Source organism: Erythrolamprus reginae, chromosome 7 (genome assembly GCF_031021105.1).
Source record: "Erythrolamprus reginae isolate rEryReg1 chromosome 7, rEryReg1.hap1, whole genome shotgun sequence".
Taxonomy (NCBI): Eukaryota; Metazoa; Chordata; class Lepidosauria; order Squamata; family Dipsadidae; genus Erythrolamprus; species Erythrolamprus reginae.
In genome coordinates this window covers 31,572,240-31,589,905 of record NC_091956.1, presented here as the reverse complement: position 1 = coordinate 31,589,905, position 17,666 = coordinate 31,572,240, and the positions used below count along the sequence as shown (strand labels likewise).

General features: G+C 38.8%; 1 protein-coding gene across 1 annotated transcript in view; it reads right to left on the bottom strand.

Annotated features, from left to right (window-relative positions):
* Positions 1-17,666, bottom strand: part of FSTL5 (follistatin like 5) — a 195,294-nt gene that overhangs the window by 174,029 nt on the left and 3,599 nt on the right. Inside the window, exons 2-3 of the mRNA XM_070757282.1 lie at positions 11,028-11,224; positions 1,398-1,518 (exon numbers count right to left, since the gene is read on the bottom strand). Coding sequence (XP_070613383.1) covers positions 1,398-1,518; positions 11,028-11,192 — 286 coding nt within the window. The 5' untranslated portion in view covers positions 11,193-11,224. The remainder of the gene's footprint in view (positions 1-1,397; positions 1,519-11,027; positions 11,225-17,666) is intronic.

The following is a 17,666-nucleotide window of genomic DNA, read 5'->3' as shown; positions in this document are numbered from 1 at the left end:
CATAACTTCTCCTTAGAAACAATGGTTGATTGAACTTGTCATGCAACTGCCTAAGGATATGCATTGTACATTATCATAGAATATGCTAATATATCATAATACATAAAATTAAAGTTTCACTTGAATGCATCTTTCATATAGGTTTGTGGGAATAATATGAAAGTGACTTGCCATCTCTTTTTCCCGGTATGTTTTTTAATTACCAGGTCAATTTCGATAGGCCCTGGAATTTCCTAATAGCCTCTCATCCAAGAGTAACCAGGTCTGCCTTTCCCTCGACTAGACAGTATGATACACTAATACTAAAAGAGTTAGATTTTTTTTACCAGATAGCCATATACTGTTAGTGTAGTATTGCATTCTGTTTTTATGTAACTATAAAGCAGTGATAGTGAATCTATGGCATGAGTGCTGGAAGTGGCATGCAGAACCATCTCTCTGGGCATGCCAGCTGTTGCCTGTTGCTCTTCTTGGTTCCGGCATGCTGACCAGCTGGTCTTTGCATGCATGGAAGCACCAGAAACCAGAAGAACAGTTTCCTGATGCACATGAGTGTGGGAAGAAGCTGACTTTCTGACTTCTGGCATGCATGTGCACCACAAACCAGAAGACCAGGTGACACAGCCAACCAACCCACTTACAGCAACTAAGCCAGCACTCCACACACACACACACCAATATTTATAGAAAGACAGCATCCCCGACCATGCTTTGTTTGCCGTAGCATGAAGCCGAAAACACCAGCCTGAAGATGCCAAGTGGGACATTATTGAAATGTCACCAAGATACTATCAACCGTATACAGGAAAAGACCCGAATACGCCAAGACATACCTATACTGTGAAAATCTATGCAAACGCACACACACACATTTTATATATCTGCTATGTTTTGAAGTAGCAACATTTCACATAAAAAGCAAAGTTATTAACCTCTGTGTCATTTTAAAATATTGATAGTAAATAGAATTTCATTTTTAGAGATAAAGAATATTATTCAGTTGAGGAAACATTTCTTCAGTGAAAACAGTCATTGAATTGTTGTGGATAGCATATAAAGAAGTAAGGCATTTCAGTCAAAATAGACAACAGCATTAGACATAACATCAGACAAAGAAACTACTTTCAAATTATAGAAGGAAAACACACTTAAAGACTGAATTTGTAATGAGATGCAATTGACCAGTGATGTCTGATGTCTTTCATTTCTACTCAAAAAATAGTTGCTGTCCCATTTGGCTGCAGAACAGCTGAGCTGTGCAGATAAGTACTAAGACTTAAGTACAGAAGAGCTTTCATTGCAATAGGATTCAATTTCAACATATGATTCGTAACAGTGTGTGCAACATTTCTAAAACCAGTAACTTTGTGTGGAATAAAATCAGGAGTCATACTCACGGAATGCTCTATAGAATTCTTCCAGGCCAAGATGCTTGTCACTATTATAATCATCATATTTCAACAGATCAAAAAGAGAGCAGTCAGACATATCCTTGCCAAGTTCATCTTGTTTTATTACCTGACAAGAGAATTTGTAACCATGAAATTACACTGGAGCTCAAGGAGTTGAATTGTATAATTAAGTATTTCTAATATCATTTAAAAGATCATATTAAAGATGCTGAGGGCCAGTGAACTAGAACTATGTAAAAGCAGAGATCTCCAGTTCTTTTGTAATTATAAAGTGTGTAATTCATACATGCATACATGTGTGTGTGCACGTGCGCGTGCACACACACACATAATACACACACACACATAATACACACACAGATTTATAATGTAGAGGAGTTAACAGACTCAAACATAACCCTGACAAGGTCAAGTGGCTGTGCATTTGGCCTACGAAAGACTGTGTTGACTATCCATCTTTGGTTTGGGCAGGGAAATGTGTCTCCCCAGAACACCACAATTTGGGTGTCTTCCCAGACTCACAGCTAAGGTTAGACAACATCTGACAGCTGTAGCTAGGGGGACCTTTGCACAAGTTCACTTACTTCACCAATTACTTAGATCATAAAATGAATTACAATCCTTAATGTATATTCTATGAATCCTTAAACTTAAAGTTAAATTAGCGCAAACTAGATTGTTTTCAACTGCTCTATTCTAATAATATAATATAAATGATTATATTATTTTAATAGTAATGATTATGTTACGTCTTCCACTAAACAATTAATTTATAATATGCTTTAAATATGGTAAGTTGGGACTTATGCCTATCAATCAAAAATTTAATAAATAGAAGGAATATATATCAAGTACTATCACCACCAATTACTAGTTTAGCTTATAATTATTAAATTATAAAATATACACAGTAAAATTATTCTAACAAATTATATAGATTCCTAATATTATAGTAGTAAATTATAATAGTTCTTAGCAAATCTTAATTGGTTTGGTTTGGGTGGGGAAATGTGCCTCCTCAGAACGGGTTCACAATTTGGGTGTCTTCTCAGACTCACAGCTAAGGTTAGACAACATCTGACAGCTGTAGCTAGGGGGATCTTTGCACAAGTTCACTTACTGCACCAATTACTTAGATCAGGAGGCTCTTCTCACAGTCACTCCTGCCCTTGTCACTGCATGACTAGATTATTGCAATGTGCTCTATATGGGGCTACACCTGAAGAGTGTTTGGAGACTACAGTTGGTCCAGAATGCAGCCGCACGAGCAGTTGTGGGTGCACCTAAGTACATCCACATTACACCAATCCTCTGTGGACTTCACTGGCTCCTGATTGGTCTCCAGACACAATTCAAGGTGTTAGTCATTACTCCACATGATTCTTGACAAATGTATCTTTTTCTTTTACTGAGAGCATATGCACCAAGACAAATTCCTTGTGTGTCTAATCACACTTGGCCAATAAAATTCTATTCTATTCTATTCCATTCCATTCCATTCTATTCTATTCTTTAAAGCCCTACATGGCTTAGGGCCAGACTATCTTTGAGACTGCTTTCTACCACATAGATCATCTTCTATCACATAGTGACACAAAGTTGGTCTTCTCCAGGTCCCATCAGCCAAACAGTGTCAGCTGGCTGGTCCACAGAGGAGGGCCTTCTCTGTGGCTGCTCTGACTCTCTGGAAGTAGTTACCTCCTGAGATCCAGACTACCCCCACCCTACATGCCTTCCAGAAACCAGTAAAGACCTGGCTTTTCCGGCAGGCCTGGGTCCATTATACTCCTGGTGGTCGAGATCTGGCCACAAATGTTATGCATGGGTTTAACTGTTGTATTTGAATTGTTTTAAACTGTTTTGAGAGGTTTTGGTATTATTTGGGTGTTTTATATTTTTGGTGGTGAGCCGCCTAGAGTCTCTAGGGAGTTGGGCGGCATAAAAATTGAACAAACAAACAAACAAACAAAAACAATCCTGTCTCTATACAATAGGTAAAACAATAAAGTACTAGAAATATTCTGGGTGGTTGAATCCCCTTCCCTCCCCTTTATCCCCAAATTAATTAGTTTTATCTTTTTTCATATATAGAAAGAAACACTGCATATGAACAAATAAAATGAGCAAGTGAAACTGAAAAGATATAACAGAGACATATCCATGCACTTTCCTTGGCAACATCCCAAAAATGGTTTGTCATTTCCCTTCTTCTGTCCCTCATTCTGGTACGTATCTGGTATTCTTTGGTACAGTCTCATTTAAAGATTAACTTGGCTTAATTTAGCTTCCAAACAATAGTACCACATATAAAATGCCAGTATTTATCAGAAAAAAATAGGTCAAAATATAGATTTCATTTGAATTTGTATTCATTTTGATTTTGATTTTCTATTTGAATCAGAAAATCAGTATAATTTATGTGAATTGTAAAATCAAATTGGTTTGATTTTGATTTTCCTGAGAAAACCTGTACATATGCTGATTATAAGTTTGGAAATATCCAATTGATTGATTAATTTGACCTGCCAGTTTATTTTTAAAAGTCTGATTAAATCTTGAATGGAATCTTAGCATGATTCTATGAAATATTCATACAATCCTGGTATTTATAATGTCAAATATTTAAAATAGTTTGAAAGCTTTAAGCAGCATTCATTTGTCAATCAGATTTATATAGCTGTTAACAGTATTTTTTTAAAAAATAGCAGGTTCTTTTCCTGAGATTGCAAGGTTGTCCTCTATTAGAGTCATAAAAGACACCTGTGATTTAAGAAGCTGCCAAAAAGTGATGCCTATTCTTAATAAGAAAAAATACTATATTAGATTTTGTTTATTCCGTATACAGAGCCAATATTTTTTTCCCTTCCTTTGTGTAATCATGTTTTAATTTAATTTATTGTTCCTGTCTTTAATCTTTATAAGCTGCTCAGAGTTGTTGATGAGTAGGCAACCTTGGAAATGTGAATAAATAGATAAAAATAAATGTTTTACCCAGAATTCTATTCTTTTTTCAAACAATATATTTGCATTACAAACTTACTATTCAAAACAATAGCAGAAAGAAATTTCTAAATTAGTTGGGCGAGATTTTTAAAAAACCCTAAGAATTAAGTACAAAGTTCTGTTTGATGCTAAAGAGAGAGGAGGTCTAGGCTTACTACTTACTACTAAAAGCTTGCCACTTAGTTTCGTTAAAAGAGTAGCTGGTGCTGAGAGATAAAAGGTTATTGGATGTGGAAGGGCATTTTTAGTTGATCAGTATCATAAAATGGCAAGCAGTCTCTTAATGATATTAAATACAAATGAATAATATTTATATTTATCCCTTTCTCAGGAACCTTTTTAACATCAACAATGTTTTGTTAATGTTAGTCAGCCAGTCCTAAAGATTGTCAATATCTTTCTGATACCAGCATCTGGTTATAAGCAGAAAGAGCAGTTACCATATTTATATTAGTTCTGCTTATCAAATATAAAGGCATGTCGACAAAAACAATGTAATAAAGAATAAAAGTAATTTAAGATTACTAAAAAATATTTCTATTATAGAAATTCAGGTTCATTTATGCATGTAAATCTCTCTTTTCAAGATTGTATTTGTTCAATGATTTGCCATGGAATTAAGAAAAGACGAGAGAGAAGATGCAGATACAATTTCTGCAAAATGGTGTTTTTGTACAGTTCAAAAAGACCATTATTTTTTTGCAACTTTGACTCAGAGTGATTATGGTCTCTTTAAGAGAGAGCATGGAACTGTTAACATGGGTAAACTTGTATTCACTGATCATGAGGTAGAAACTAACTTGAGACATGGCTACACCACTCCCTCTCTTGCAACAACAAGACTTAGAGATAATTCAACTTGCATTCATTTGAATATAAAGATTCTCATATGATTAGAAATTCTGATTAGGTGATCCAGAGAAGCTGTCTTTCTTTTCTTTCAGAGGTTCACTGCATATTACAATGTGTTGCTAAGATCACTGTGGGGTTTTGAGGAGATTAGAAAAATTAGAGCATTAAACAGTTCACATTTGGCACTATAATCAGGGGTGGGTTACTGCCCGGATGAGGGGGAACGCAGTGGGGTAGTGAAAATGGAACTCCACCCCAGAACACCCAATTTGCATTGAAAGATGTTGAAAGAAAATACAGGGTGTCCTGCATAAGCCATGCCCATAGTATGGTAGTGAAAATTTTGGTAGCCCTTCACTGACTATAATGAAAACTGAGTGAACATTTATGAAAGAAATTGTGCCTGCTTCTGTGCCAGAAAGCATGCAAGAATATTCATTATAGTGAACATTTGTAACATAGAGTGAAGAAGTGATTTGCAATGAAGCAATGTACAAAACTCAACTAACAACAACAAATGGGAATAACTATTATGCTGAAGATTTGATTCTTGGACATCTAAACATATCCTGACTGAATATTAATCATATAAAATAATAGAGTACTTCTATTTTAGCCTTGCATCTAACTGGATAAGATAACAGGAATCATATTACTTACACCATATAACTCAGAATGCTTACTAACCAATTTATTAATAGAGTATGCTTTGTAGTAAATTAATGTATTCTTATTCACCAATTAGTTAAAAGGCACCATGACTTTGTAGTAAAATGTGAATCCAGTTTTTGATTAACAAAACCTAACAGCCAAAATTCAAACAAAATTCACAAAATTATGTTTAATGTGTTTACGCGGCTCCAAATTTGTCAACTAATAAATAAGTTCGTTCAGGACCAAACAGCAGGAACTTTTTTTAATCAGTGCTCTTTATGCCCTGAAGCCTAGTTTGAACTCTTTACCTTATAATGCAATCCTCTTTTAACATGCTTTTGCCACCTCATTTTTTTGGTGCTTTACTCAATTTACATTTTCCACAGGAAGAATTATATAACTTTTCTGCTCATTCCTTGTTAAATATACTAGCACTTGTACTGCAGGTGATAGAATAGCTTGATTATCTGTAGCTGTAGCTTTTTTTTCTAGGCCCATGAGAAGTGAGTCAGATTTGCTTTGACAAAGAGAGTTATTTTTTTCTTCATATAAGGCAACCCAATTTGTTTCAGTCAGATGTTTTATATTGCCTTGAAAGCTAAACTGGCACTTTCAATAGCCAGAAGAGATTTTTCACACATGCATTATACATGAAAGAAGCACCTAATAATCAGTAGTGTCAGTTGGAGCATGTGAAGCACAACCATATTGTTTTTTCACTTCACTCTAGGAAGTGAGATGGCTACACTGCTTCCTGAAACAGCTCCAAAGACATACTTCATGCAGACCCTTTTCCTACGTAAAAATCCTTTAAGAAGTCTTCAACATCCCAATATTCAGCACTTTCTACTACAATTTCAACCAGAGATCTTCAGGATTACTCAATATTGTAATATTTTAAGTCTAATTTAAAGCTATTTTTCCAGTGGGGAATCTTTTTCTACAGGTTGCTAATTTCTTCCATAAATATTTGTTTTCATTAAAAAAAAAATTGTTTATTTATTTACTTATTTAACAATAGACTATTATGTAGTCAGACTCCTAGTGGCTCATAGCAGTTCCATTAAAAAAAAAAGTATTTATTGCTTAAATACAATCACAAACAAGAAGAAAAACAGATTTTAAGAACAAAATACAAAAACAAACAAATAAAATAATAAAACAATAAATAAATAGAAAAAAGTTATCAATCATCCATTAATAGCAACAATCTATAATTTAAACGCTCATGAAAGAACTTTGGAAAGTCTTCAACACTTTCCAAAAAGATTAGAAGGATAAGTTATCATTCAAATAATGAAGGTATTCATTTCAATTTCAAAGGTGGAGTTATTATTGTCTATCCCACAAATCGTATTCTAACTATTGATGAATGGACTACAGTACTAAGTGTGTTTAGGTGACAATCCATGAAAAACAATCATTAATTGTAATTGAAATCTTAATAGTAGATAACACAGCACCTGCAACATTGGTATATGATTAAGATAGTTCTCACCCACTAATAAGCATGATGCTATGTTGTTTTTCACCAATTAAAACTATTCTTCAGTGGCATGCCCATGTAAGGTACAACTGATAACTCTATATAGCCTTTTAAAAGGTTAAGAAGAAAGATAATCTAGTCTTTAAAATTTACAGGAATCAATAGGAGTTAGGCAGCATATAAATGTAATAAATTAAATTATTAAGGAGTTAACAGTTCTAGTCATTTGAAGAGATTCTTTGTAAAATGAGATAGTCTGGTGTGGTATCCAATTAAATAGTAAATCTTGATATCATTCAAAGTTTTTAATGTTGTTTATTTATTGGAGCATATATTTACTTCGATATATGCTAATAAATTCAATATTGTGATTTAGGCATGTAACATATTTCATGAAGAATTCATGCCTTCATAAGATGAAGATGAATAGTTTTTCAGATAAACTTAATTGACCTTGCCATCTGCTCTTTTGGGGGTTCACTAAAAGCTATTATCAATATGCATTTCATTTTATCACAAAGGGTTGGGCATGTACATGTTCCACTATGTTCTTTTATACCCAAGCTATCAGCAGATCTTTCCTTTGTACTTAAAAGAACTGACTTGAAGATTTGCAACTAGATAGGTAAGGCAAGAAAATGAAAATGACTATACAAAGCAAATTTCATCTAGGATATTCATTCTTATTTGTGGCATCTCTTAAACTGCAGCAATTAAAACTCCAGATTCTCTATAAGTGAGAAGAAAAATATTCATATGATGGTTATAAGAATGGCAATCAACCCCCATAATTATGTATGGAACTCAAAAGAATTTCAGTAATTTGTCATAAACCAGGAATAGGACCTACATAATATATTGGTATTGTTACTATCCAATCATTTGAAAAAGGATATATCTAGAAACCTTGGCAGTTGCTTCTTGAATAAGGAATAAAAAAAAGGCAAGGTATGAATTGTTCAAGCTTGGAATAAATTAGATTCTTTTAAAGATTGAAGTGGGTTTATTGGATTTACACTTGAATGCCAACCACCCAGTGACCATAGAGCCAAAATTATACACGGTCCTAAATCAGGAATGTAACAATTCATATAGCTTTTATATTGTTAAATGGAATAACCCTAAGAGGGTAATCATGACTGCAACATGCTTTTAAGATATACTATATTTTGTTCCTGAACCAGATTGGGCACACAGCTTTCTTTTTTTCAATTTTGTAGCATAAACAATATAGGATATTATCCTATGCAATTTATGTCAAATTATATTTTAAGCAGGGACACATAAATGTTTGCCTATTTTTAATTTCCTCTTCCAGGGTAAGATTGCTTAGAAAAAATATATGGATGAACCAGTCTGCTCTTCCCTCTTCCCAGAAAATAAACAATAATGTATTTAAAAGTCTTCACAGGATGGATCTATATAACAGCTCCCTCAGTGCTATGGTTTCATAATAATATGTTTGCTATGAAGGAGTAGGACAGAATTCTAAAGGACATTTGCTTTACCCTGTTATATCTAAATTTACCTACAGCACTCAGCAAATACTTCTCATGCCTGACTTTTAGCATTACTACTGATTTTACTATTTATTCTGTTTGTATAATGCTGCCAATCATGTAAAATAATATATTGGATTTGTAGTTTATACCCTTGGGCAGAGGTGGAATGACTATTATTTGTTTGAGAGAATAAAGATGGATTTATTCTCCAGTGCTTTCAGTGAATTAATTATCTACAGGACTTCCTGCTGCTTATGCAATCAGAAATTTGTATAGATCTATTTGCTCCAATTAAAGACACAAGAGTCCTGATTAAATTCCCATAAAGACATTTAATAAACAAAAAAAAATGCAGATTGAGAAAAATACGTTCAGAAATGTTCAAATAATAATTGAAACCGATCCAATAAAATCCTATAATTAAACATATTACTCTGAATCAAAACATAGTTTCAGATTCTGGCTTGTTTTCATATAATAGTGGTTAAAGTAGATTGACTCAAAATGGAACAGATTCTATCCTGTACAATTTGTAGGAATACAATGGGCAGCTGTGGGTAATTTAAAAATGATACCGGAAACTGGAGAAGGTATGTAGTATTAATAAAGATTAGCAAATACAGTGGTGCCTCTACCTAAGAATGCCTCTACTTAAGCACTTTTCTAGATAATAATCGGGCGTTCAATATTTTTTTGCCTCCTCTTAAGAGCTATTTTCTACTTAAGAACCCGAGCCTGGAAAAATTTCCCAGGAAATTTGAGAGTGGCACGAAGGCCCAGCCAATTTTCTGCCATTCCCCCTTTAATCCCAGCCATCTTGGGCTTTTCTGGGCTGCCAGAGGAGCCTTTTGGTGGCGCTTAAGGAGGCTTTGGCAGTCCAGAGTGAATAAAGCATTTTCCTTTCTCTGGGCACTTGGAGAGGGAATAAATCTCAGTATGGCCATCTCAAAATTCAATGTTTCAATCATCTGACATTGAGGCAGGCTACCTTATTATGCCTTGTCAGTTGGTTGTCCAGTTTAACCCCCTACCCCCCATTCTACACACACACACACACACACACCAGCAGTGGGTTGCTCCCAGTTCAGTGAACAAGTAGCAGTGGGGGGGGGGATCCACCCCTCACCTGCGACACTCATGCATGCGCAAGAGTTTTCTACTTAAGAACCTGGTCAAGGAACAAATTAAGTTCTTAAGTAGAGGTACCATTGTAAACAGCATCCTTTATCACATTCTATGCATATATTTATCAATTATAGGAATCATATGCACTATATTCTTTCATAGTGCACATGGGATAATATCTGAATTAGTTACAGTCATATATGCCAATTTATATAATTCTTTCACAGAGGAAAGTTTAATAAAATCAATAATTTGTGTAAATCTATATGCTGTCACACACTACATACGCATTGATAATTGCATTGGCTTCAGTCTCGAAAGACCATGGTATCATGCTCTGGATTCCATTAATAATGCTGGATTGATAATACTGGACTGAATTTCCCATAGTTGGTTTACTAATAAACACTTTTCACCCAAAATAAAATGAAAGGAAGAAACAAAACCCTAGAAAAGTCTAAACTGCCATAGCCAAATGAACAAAGATAATTGTGCCAAATGAGCATTAACTGTGTTTTTAATTGTGTGTGCCTGAACATTTTTGCACCAGATGGATGAAAAATTATATCTATTCTCTCTATATTTTATGTTTACTTTAAATTTGAAATACTAGAGTGAAAAACCTGTAAAATGCAAGCTTTTCAATAGCTTTGTGATATTTCTAGGCAATTATCAATGCAAAAAGTAACTAATTATAACAAAGCACTTAATTAATGCCAATTTTGCCATCATACTTACTTTGTTGTTTTCAATTAAATCTTAGAAGATGAAAATCAGAGATCAACAGCTTCAATTGAGTTTCTTTCTGAGACATTTCAGTTGCTCATTGTTTTAGTTATAATAATTCTTAATATGAAAAATAATATTTTGTTTCCACAGAAATAGTACTCAAAAAATGATGATAGTAACACATGCTACTAATCTTGGCAAAGTTTTTTTTTACTGTTTTACAACTAGTATTTGTAGCAATAAAGATGTAATCCAAATATTTACCTGTGTTAGTTCATTGCTATCTACAAGTCCATTGTTGTCTGAATCATAATATTTAAACATCTGATCCACCAATAATTTCTTCAAAGCCGTCTTATCTTCAGTAATGCTTTCTTTTGTTTGTAGAATGTATTTTCTGTTCTGAAGATCCAGCAGGAAATTTTTCATCTTGTTGTAATCAATGGAATTGCAGTTGTCTCCTGTCAAAACAATATCATATTTAACAGTAGTCATACCACTTTTTAAAAAGAACAGTTTTGTTACAGTTTTCTTTAACACAAATATTACACCCTGGTTCTAAAACATGCTTAAACATTTCCAGTAAAATATTATGAGACAGAATTTGTTTTAAAAAGTCACTGGACAGTGTGATAGGCAGTATATACATTTGTGCCGGAAGTGGAGTGATCACACGGAGACAGAAGCTGGGTTTAAAATTGGGTCACTTTATTAATTAACATAAATTAATTAATTAAATTATTAATTAATTAACAATAATAGGGACCTGCAGAGGTCACTAACAATTTGGGGTGGAAATGACGTCAAATAAACTTCCTGGGCAACTATGGGTGTAGCTCCTTGCTGATCCAGGTGAAGGGACCACGCCCTCACCCTCAATTTTGGTTAGCCTTGTTCACCTTCCTATGTACCCTGTGAATAGCCCTTGGGGAAATGGCATCCCTTCCCTCGGAAAGATATCGGACCTGACCACTTTCGTGGATGGTCAAGCAGGCCCGTGAGGACCTGTGGGCTCCCTCATGGGCCTGACTAATCAATGCCAGCCCCCCCCCCAAATACAAAGGTAGTTGCCCCCAAGATGCAAGACCAACCACTTGGGTGCAACCACATTGTGGCACTTGCCCAAGAGCAACGGGAGGAGCTCCTTCCAACACAGGCTTCTCCTTCCGAGCCAAATGATGTTGACCCAACAGCCCAAAGCTGGCTAGGTCCCAAGGGACAATCTTGCGGCACTCCGTCTGGCCCAGAACACCATGCTCTGGCCGCATAGCAACGCTGATGGTTTTTCCCCGAGTGGACTATCTAGGGGAGAAAAGAGGGCTAGACATTATCATTGCCTGAGTTTTAAAGGCAGAAGACTGCCAACGGCCTATTGCCTAGATTCTGGAATCCTGAAAACCTGATACAGCCACTGTGGTAGCAGCACCAATTCGGAACAAGTGAGTTCCATATAAAGTCAGATCCAGCCCGATTGCAGCCAGAGCCCTAACTGTAATAGCCCAAAATTGGTATCTAGTCAGGGAGTAACCGTTTCTATGACTAAATAGGTATCCCCGACCCACACCCCGCAGGGAACAGAAAGAAGAGAGCACAGTCACAGGACACACTGAATGATCTGCGGCAGCTGCAAGGACAACCCTAAAACCTTTGTCTAACTGATCTGTCTTGGACAGCCTGACTAACAGAGAGACCATAACCGCTTCCAACATGACATCAGCAAACTGCAGGGCATGGAATGACTCATCAGAGCAGGAGGAGGCAAGGGCCTCACACATGCGAAACGCCCCAAAAACCATAACTGTGGCCGCTGCATGAAAAAGGTGAGCCTTGAATTCAGAGGAGCACAATGCAGCCCACATCCTACCAAGGTCAGTGAGGTGCTGTAATGACAGTGCTTTCCTGCCATTGATGAGTGGTACTAACTGCTTTCTCACCCAACCTTCTAGCATCTTCCTAATGCGGAAATCCACTGAAGAATCAGGAAAACCCTGAGACTTGGCGATAAACACTAACCCTGATAGCCTGCTACAAATAGTCTTTACTGACAGGGTTCGCTGCTTAAGCAGCACGCAGAATTCAATGATGTGGTCCACCGGGATGAGCCATGCGTGGGCATAGCCCTGCACAATACGAAAGTCCTGAAACTCCTTACCTGAGTTTTGGTAGGCCCGCTGAGTGCTAGGCGCTAATGAGAGGGACATGCCCCTACCTGCCTTGATCCTCCAGTATTTGGAAGCCCTCCCAGGCTCCATAAATGCTGTGGAAATGCATCTGGTGCCTCTCGAGCCTCCGGAGCCAGCATCCGGAACCTGGACAACTGACCACATGACAAGGTGTCAGCCATACCATTCTCGAGCCCCAGAACATGGCAGACCAAGAACAGCGTATTCAGTGTCAATGTCCTTCGCACCAAATGGCAAACCAGATGCATGACCCTCTCACTTTTAGAGGTGAGGGAGTTAACCACGTGCACGACAGCCAGGTTGTCACACCAAAAGTGCACGGTTTTATCTTTAAATTGGTCACCCCATAGCTCCACTGCTACTACCAGTGGAAAAAGTTCTAAAAAGGTATGGTCTCTCATGACAGAAGAGGCCACCCAATCTGGAGGCCACATAGCATTACACCAGTGATCCCCTAAAATAACCCCGAAGCTGCAGGTCTCCGCGGCATCGGAGCAAAGTTGCAGTTCTGCTTCCAAGCTCTTGTCTCCAAAAGGAGAGACCATTAAAATGTTCTAAAAACCTGTGCCACATGCGGAGGTCGCTCTTGACCCCCGCATGTAGGCATGTCCTGTGGTGATGTAACCGAAGCCCCTTCATTGCCGCATACAAATGACACAGAAAGACCCTGCCTGGTGTCACTACACGGCAGGCAAAGTTGAGTAACCTTACCAGCTCCTGGAGCTGGTGGAAGGTAACCTTATTGTGAGCCAGAGCCTGCTTCAACTTGTCCCTAATCTTAACCAACTTCTCTACCGGCAATCGACAAGATTGCTCCACTGAGTCTAGTTCAATACCGAGAAAAGTGATCCTGGTGGCAAGGCCCTCTGTCTTTTCTGGGGCCAGGGGAATGCCCAATTGGGCACACAAGGTGCCAAAAGCCACCATCAGGGCAGAACAATGCCCGGAATGAGAAGGCCCTGCCATGAGGAAATCATCCAGGTAATGGATGACCGATCCTGAACTGGACCATCTCCTGAGTGTCCACTCGATGAAGGTACTAAAGCTCTCAAAAGAGTGCGCAAGACACCAAGCAGCCCATCTGCAGTGCTCAGTCGAAATAAAATACTCCCTCGAAATGGAAACCCAGGAGCTCGAAATCGTCCAGGTGAATGTGCAAGATCCTAAATGCAGACTTGATGTTGCATTTGCCCATCAGCGCACTGACACCACACTTCTTCACCATGTCTACAGCAGCATTGAAGGATGCGTAGCACAAGGAACAAAGTTCCTCGGGAATGAAATAATTCACCGATTTGCCCCTGGGAAAAGACAGGTGGTGAATCAAACTAAATTCACCACTGGCCTTCTTGGGGACCACTCCTAGTGGAGAGACTCGAAGTGCGGGGAAAGTGGGGCCGCAAACGGGCCCTGAACCCTGCCTTCTGATGCCTCCTTCTGAATTTTTAACCTCACAATGTCTTCATGTCCAACAACCAATTTGAGGTTGCAGGAGGTGAAGGGATCCTAAAACCCTCTTGAAAACCCCGTAAGAGCACCGCCACACTTCTGTGCGGGTGATAATCTAAGAACAGGAACCGCAACATGTCCGGGTTAACCGGACTGGGGCCCTTTTCCCTGAGGGGAGGGCTGACGTTTGAACTGCCCATCTGCCTCGAGCCAAAGGTTCTTGGAACCTTTGGCTCGAGGGCAGGATTGTGTGGCGTGCATGCTCCCGCAACTGCCGCAGGCATGTTTAAACATGCACAAGGGGTGAAAACATGTCCCTCTGGCAGCAAACTCGTGACAAGGAGGAAGAAGCCTTGTCCCTGTGGCTGCCCCAGTGCCTTCATGAAATGACCACTGTCTGTCCTTTCGCTGCCACCAGCCCGTGAAAGTTGCGTGGCGTGAAACCATAAATCTGGTACTACCATGTCCCATAGCAGATTTCTTTCGAAAGCCACTCTCATGCGAAAGGACTTGTCAAATTGCAACCATGAATTGTCCTCATACTCGTAGTGAGCCTGGGCAATGAGATCAATATACTGTAGCATAGCAGAGGGCCTTGCAGGCTCCTTCTCAATCACTATTGACATATATGTGAGAAAGGCATAAAGCCAAGAACTAAAACACCAGTCTACATTGACTTTCTTTGGCCTGTCAGACTTTGCTTCTTCCTCCTTGTCCTTTTTGGGAATCTCACGGTTCAGTAGGGAAAATATATCTACATACTCTCCCTTCCAAACTCGTTCCCTCACAGATGGGTGTAAGTGGAAGCCCAGGGGGGTGGAAGGCAACCCCCAAGGGATGGCACATGGCCTAAAGGCGCCCAGATGATCAGGTGAAATCACCACTTCCTGTGGGAGTCTGGCATCAGCCCCTGTATGTGTCATACCGCTGGGAACCAAAACCTGAGGTGGGTGGAGAATAGGCTGCCCACACCTGGTTGCTGGTGGCAGCAGACACGAAACCCATGGCTGGTGTAGCCACTCCAATTCGTGTTGGGGGCGTGACCACCTGGCCAAGCAAGGGCAGCTGTGTGTGGTGATTGAGTATACTTGGCTCACCTGCAACCATAGATGCACTCCCAGGTGTCCTGAGAAGGGGCTTGCCTGACGAGGCCGCTGTAGCTGGGAAAGACACCACACTCGTACTCAGTTGAGAGCCCTGTTCGCTGGGAGGCCTGCCCAAAGAGGTCAACACCTGAGACGGCATGCCTCCTTGTCCATAAACTGACCTCCAGCGGGCATCCAACTCGTCGAGATGTTCGATGACCCTGGACCATGAGTGAGTGGCAGAGAAGAATCAAAAACAGGTTGCCCTCTTGGCCTCCCCCCCAAATGCCTGGCCTGATGACGGGCCTCCTCGGTGGCTTCCCGGGCCCTGGCCAAGATCCTCAAGGCCCATCAAGGCCTAGGCACCGGCTCATCAGACAGAGGGGTGGCTCTCTGTTTCTTCGGTGTCATCCCTAGGAGACTTGGGGACACGATGCGATCAATGACAAAAACTAGGCCCCGTGCACCACCCCAAGAAATAGGCCTAATAGGTCCACGGTAACCACCCCTAAAATGTTCAAGCATAAAGCTTAATGAGGAGGGGGGAGCCATGGATCCCAAGGCCCAAGCAAGGCTGAAGGCCTAAGTGGCACGAGGTTTACAAGGGCCCATCCTAAATTGTTACCTTTAGGTAACAGGCGGGCCTAAACCAAACCTGGTCGTTGGGCCTAGTAGGCCATGCCACGTGGCTCCCACAACAGCGAACAGCAGCAGGTGTTCACTCTTCAACAGCCAGGGCGAAAAGGAGGCCCAAACTCTGTGCAACCCTATTTATAGGGCAGGCTGGCCATGCCCCCAGCTGAGTCATAGGCCTGCACCGGATGTGCAAGGTCTGGGGCTGGGATCTCGCAAAATCTCACGAGATCCCGGTCATCCAAGATGGCGGCTATGCCAGAAGCCGTGTTTCCCGGCTCCAGTGCAAATCCCAGCTGGCAGATAAGTCGGCCAGCAGGTAATTTAAAAAAATAAAATAAAATAGATAAAAGACTGCTGTAATCACTTTAAAATCTGAACTACATTTATAAATTTGGATGGACTAGGATCCAAGATGTCCTGTCAGAAGCTCAACATATTCCAGGGATACTGTAGCCTAGAATCACAATTTTAAATCATACCCAGAAACATAAATAATAACAGGCCAAATTGCGTCCACATATTAAAAAGAATTAGACGTGACCTGATATCAGAAATTTAATGGTGCCAGGTTTTTGTTGTTTTTAATGTTTTTAGTTCTAAAATTTTGCTATGGAATTGATGCTATTTTAACTTTTGACTTGGGAGCCACCCAAAGTTGGCTATAAGATGGGTGGCTATACAAATGGTTTTTAAAAAAATGAAATGCATAAAATAATTTAATCTTTTTGATTGAGTTGGAACAATAATGTTCACTAAACATGTGGATTTTTTTTAAAAAATGTTCTCATTATACAATGTTCTCATTATACTGCTACAAAACAATACACCGCTACAGCTTCATTTATGAGGGAAGAAAGATCACCTCACAAAGTAGACCATTTCTTCAAGAAAAAGGAAAATTCCTATAATCTATGTAACCTAAGAACTGTTTTTTATGCTTGTTGGACTTGCAAACAGATTATGAACAGCCTCTGAAGCCATTATCCATTTCTAATTAAAGGATTTAAAGTAATTTCTATACACACAAGACAAGAGACTTTGAATATGGATTGGTCTACTTGTTCTACATTTTATATCTGGAAGATTAAGACATAGATAAGAGGTGTGGACAGCAAGAACTACACACTACTATTCCAAGCCGCAAAAGTTAGGCTGTGAACACTTAGGAGGACTTTTGTAAATTGAATTCCTTTATAAACTTAATCATGGATTTACAGGTGGAGGGGTTTTTTTTTGTAATTACTATTGATACATAATTGTGTTGCATACTTTAAAAGAGGAAAAAGACCAAATAACGTTTGTTGGGATATTTTCCTTTTAAGCAAGTCTTGCAAATGATCTCTACCAGCTAATAATTCAAAAAACAGCAGTGCAATACTGAAAGATGCTCTTGTTACTGAATCTGTAATCCTCCATAGAGACCAAATATAAGATTATATACTGCAGTTCAGAATACCTTTGGGTCAGTGCTATGAAACTAAAAAAGCTAGAAAGAATAATTATGTAAGATTAAAATAGGTTGTTCAAGAATCAGTTTTGTGCCTTTCAAA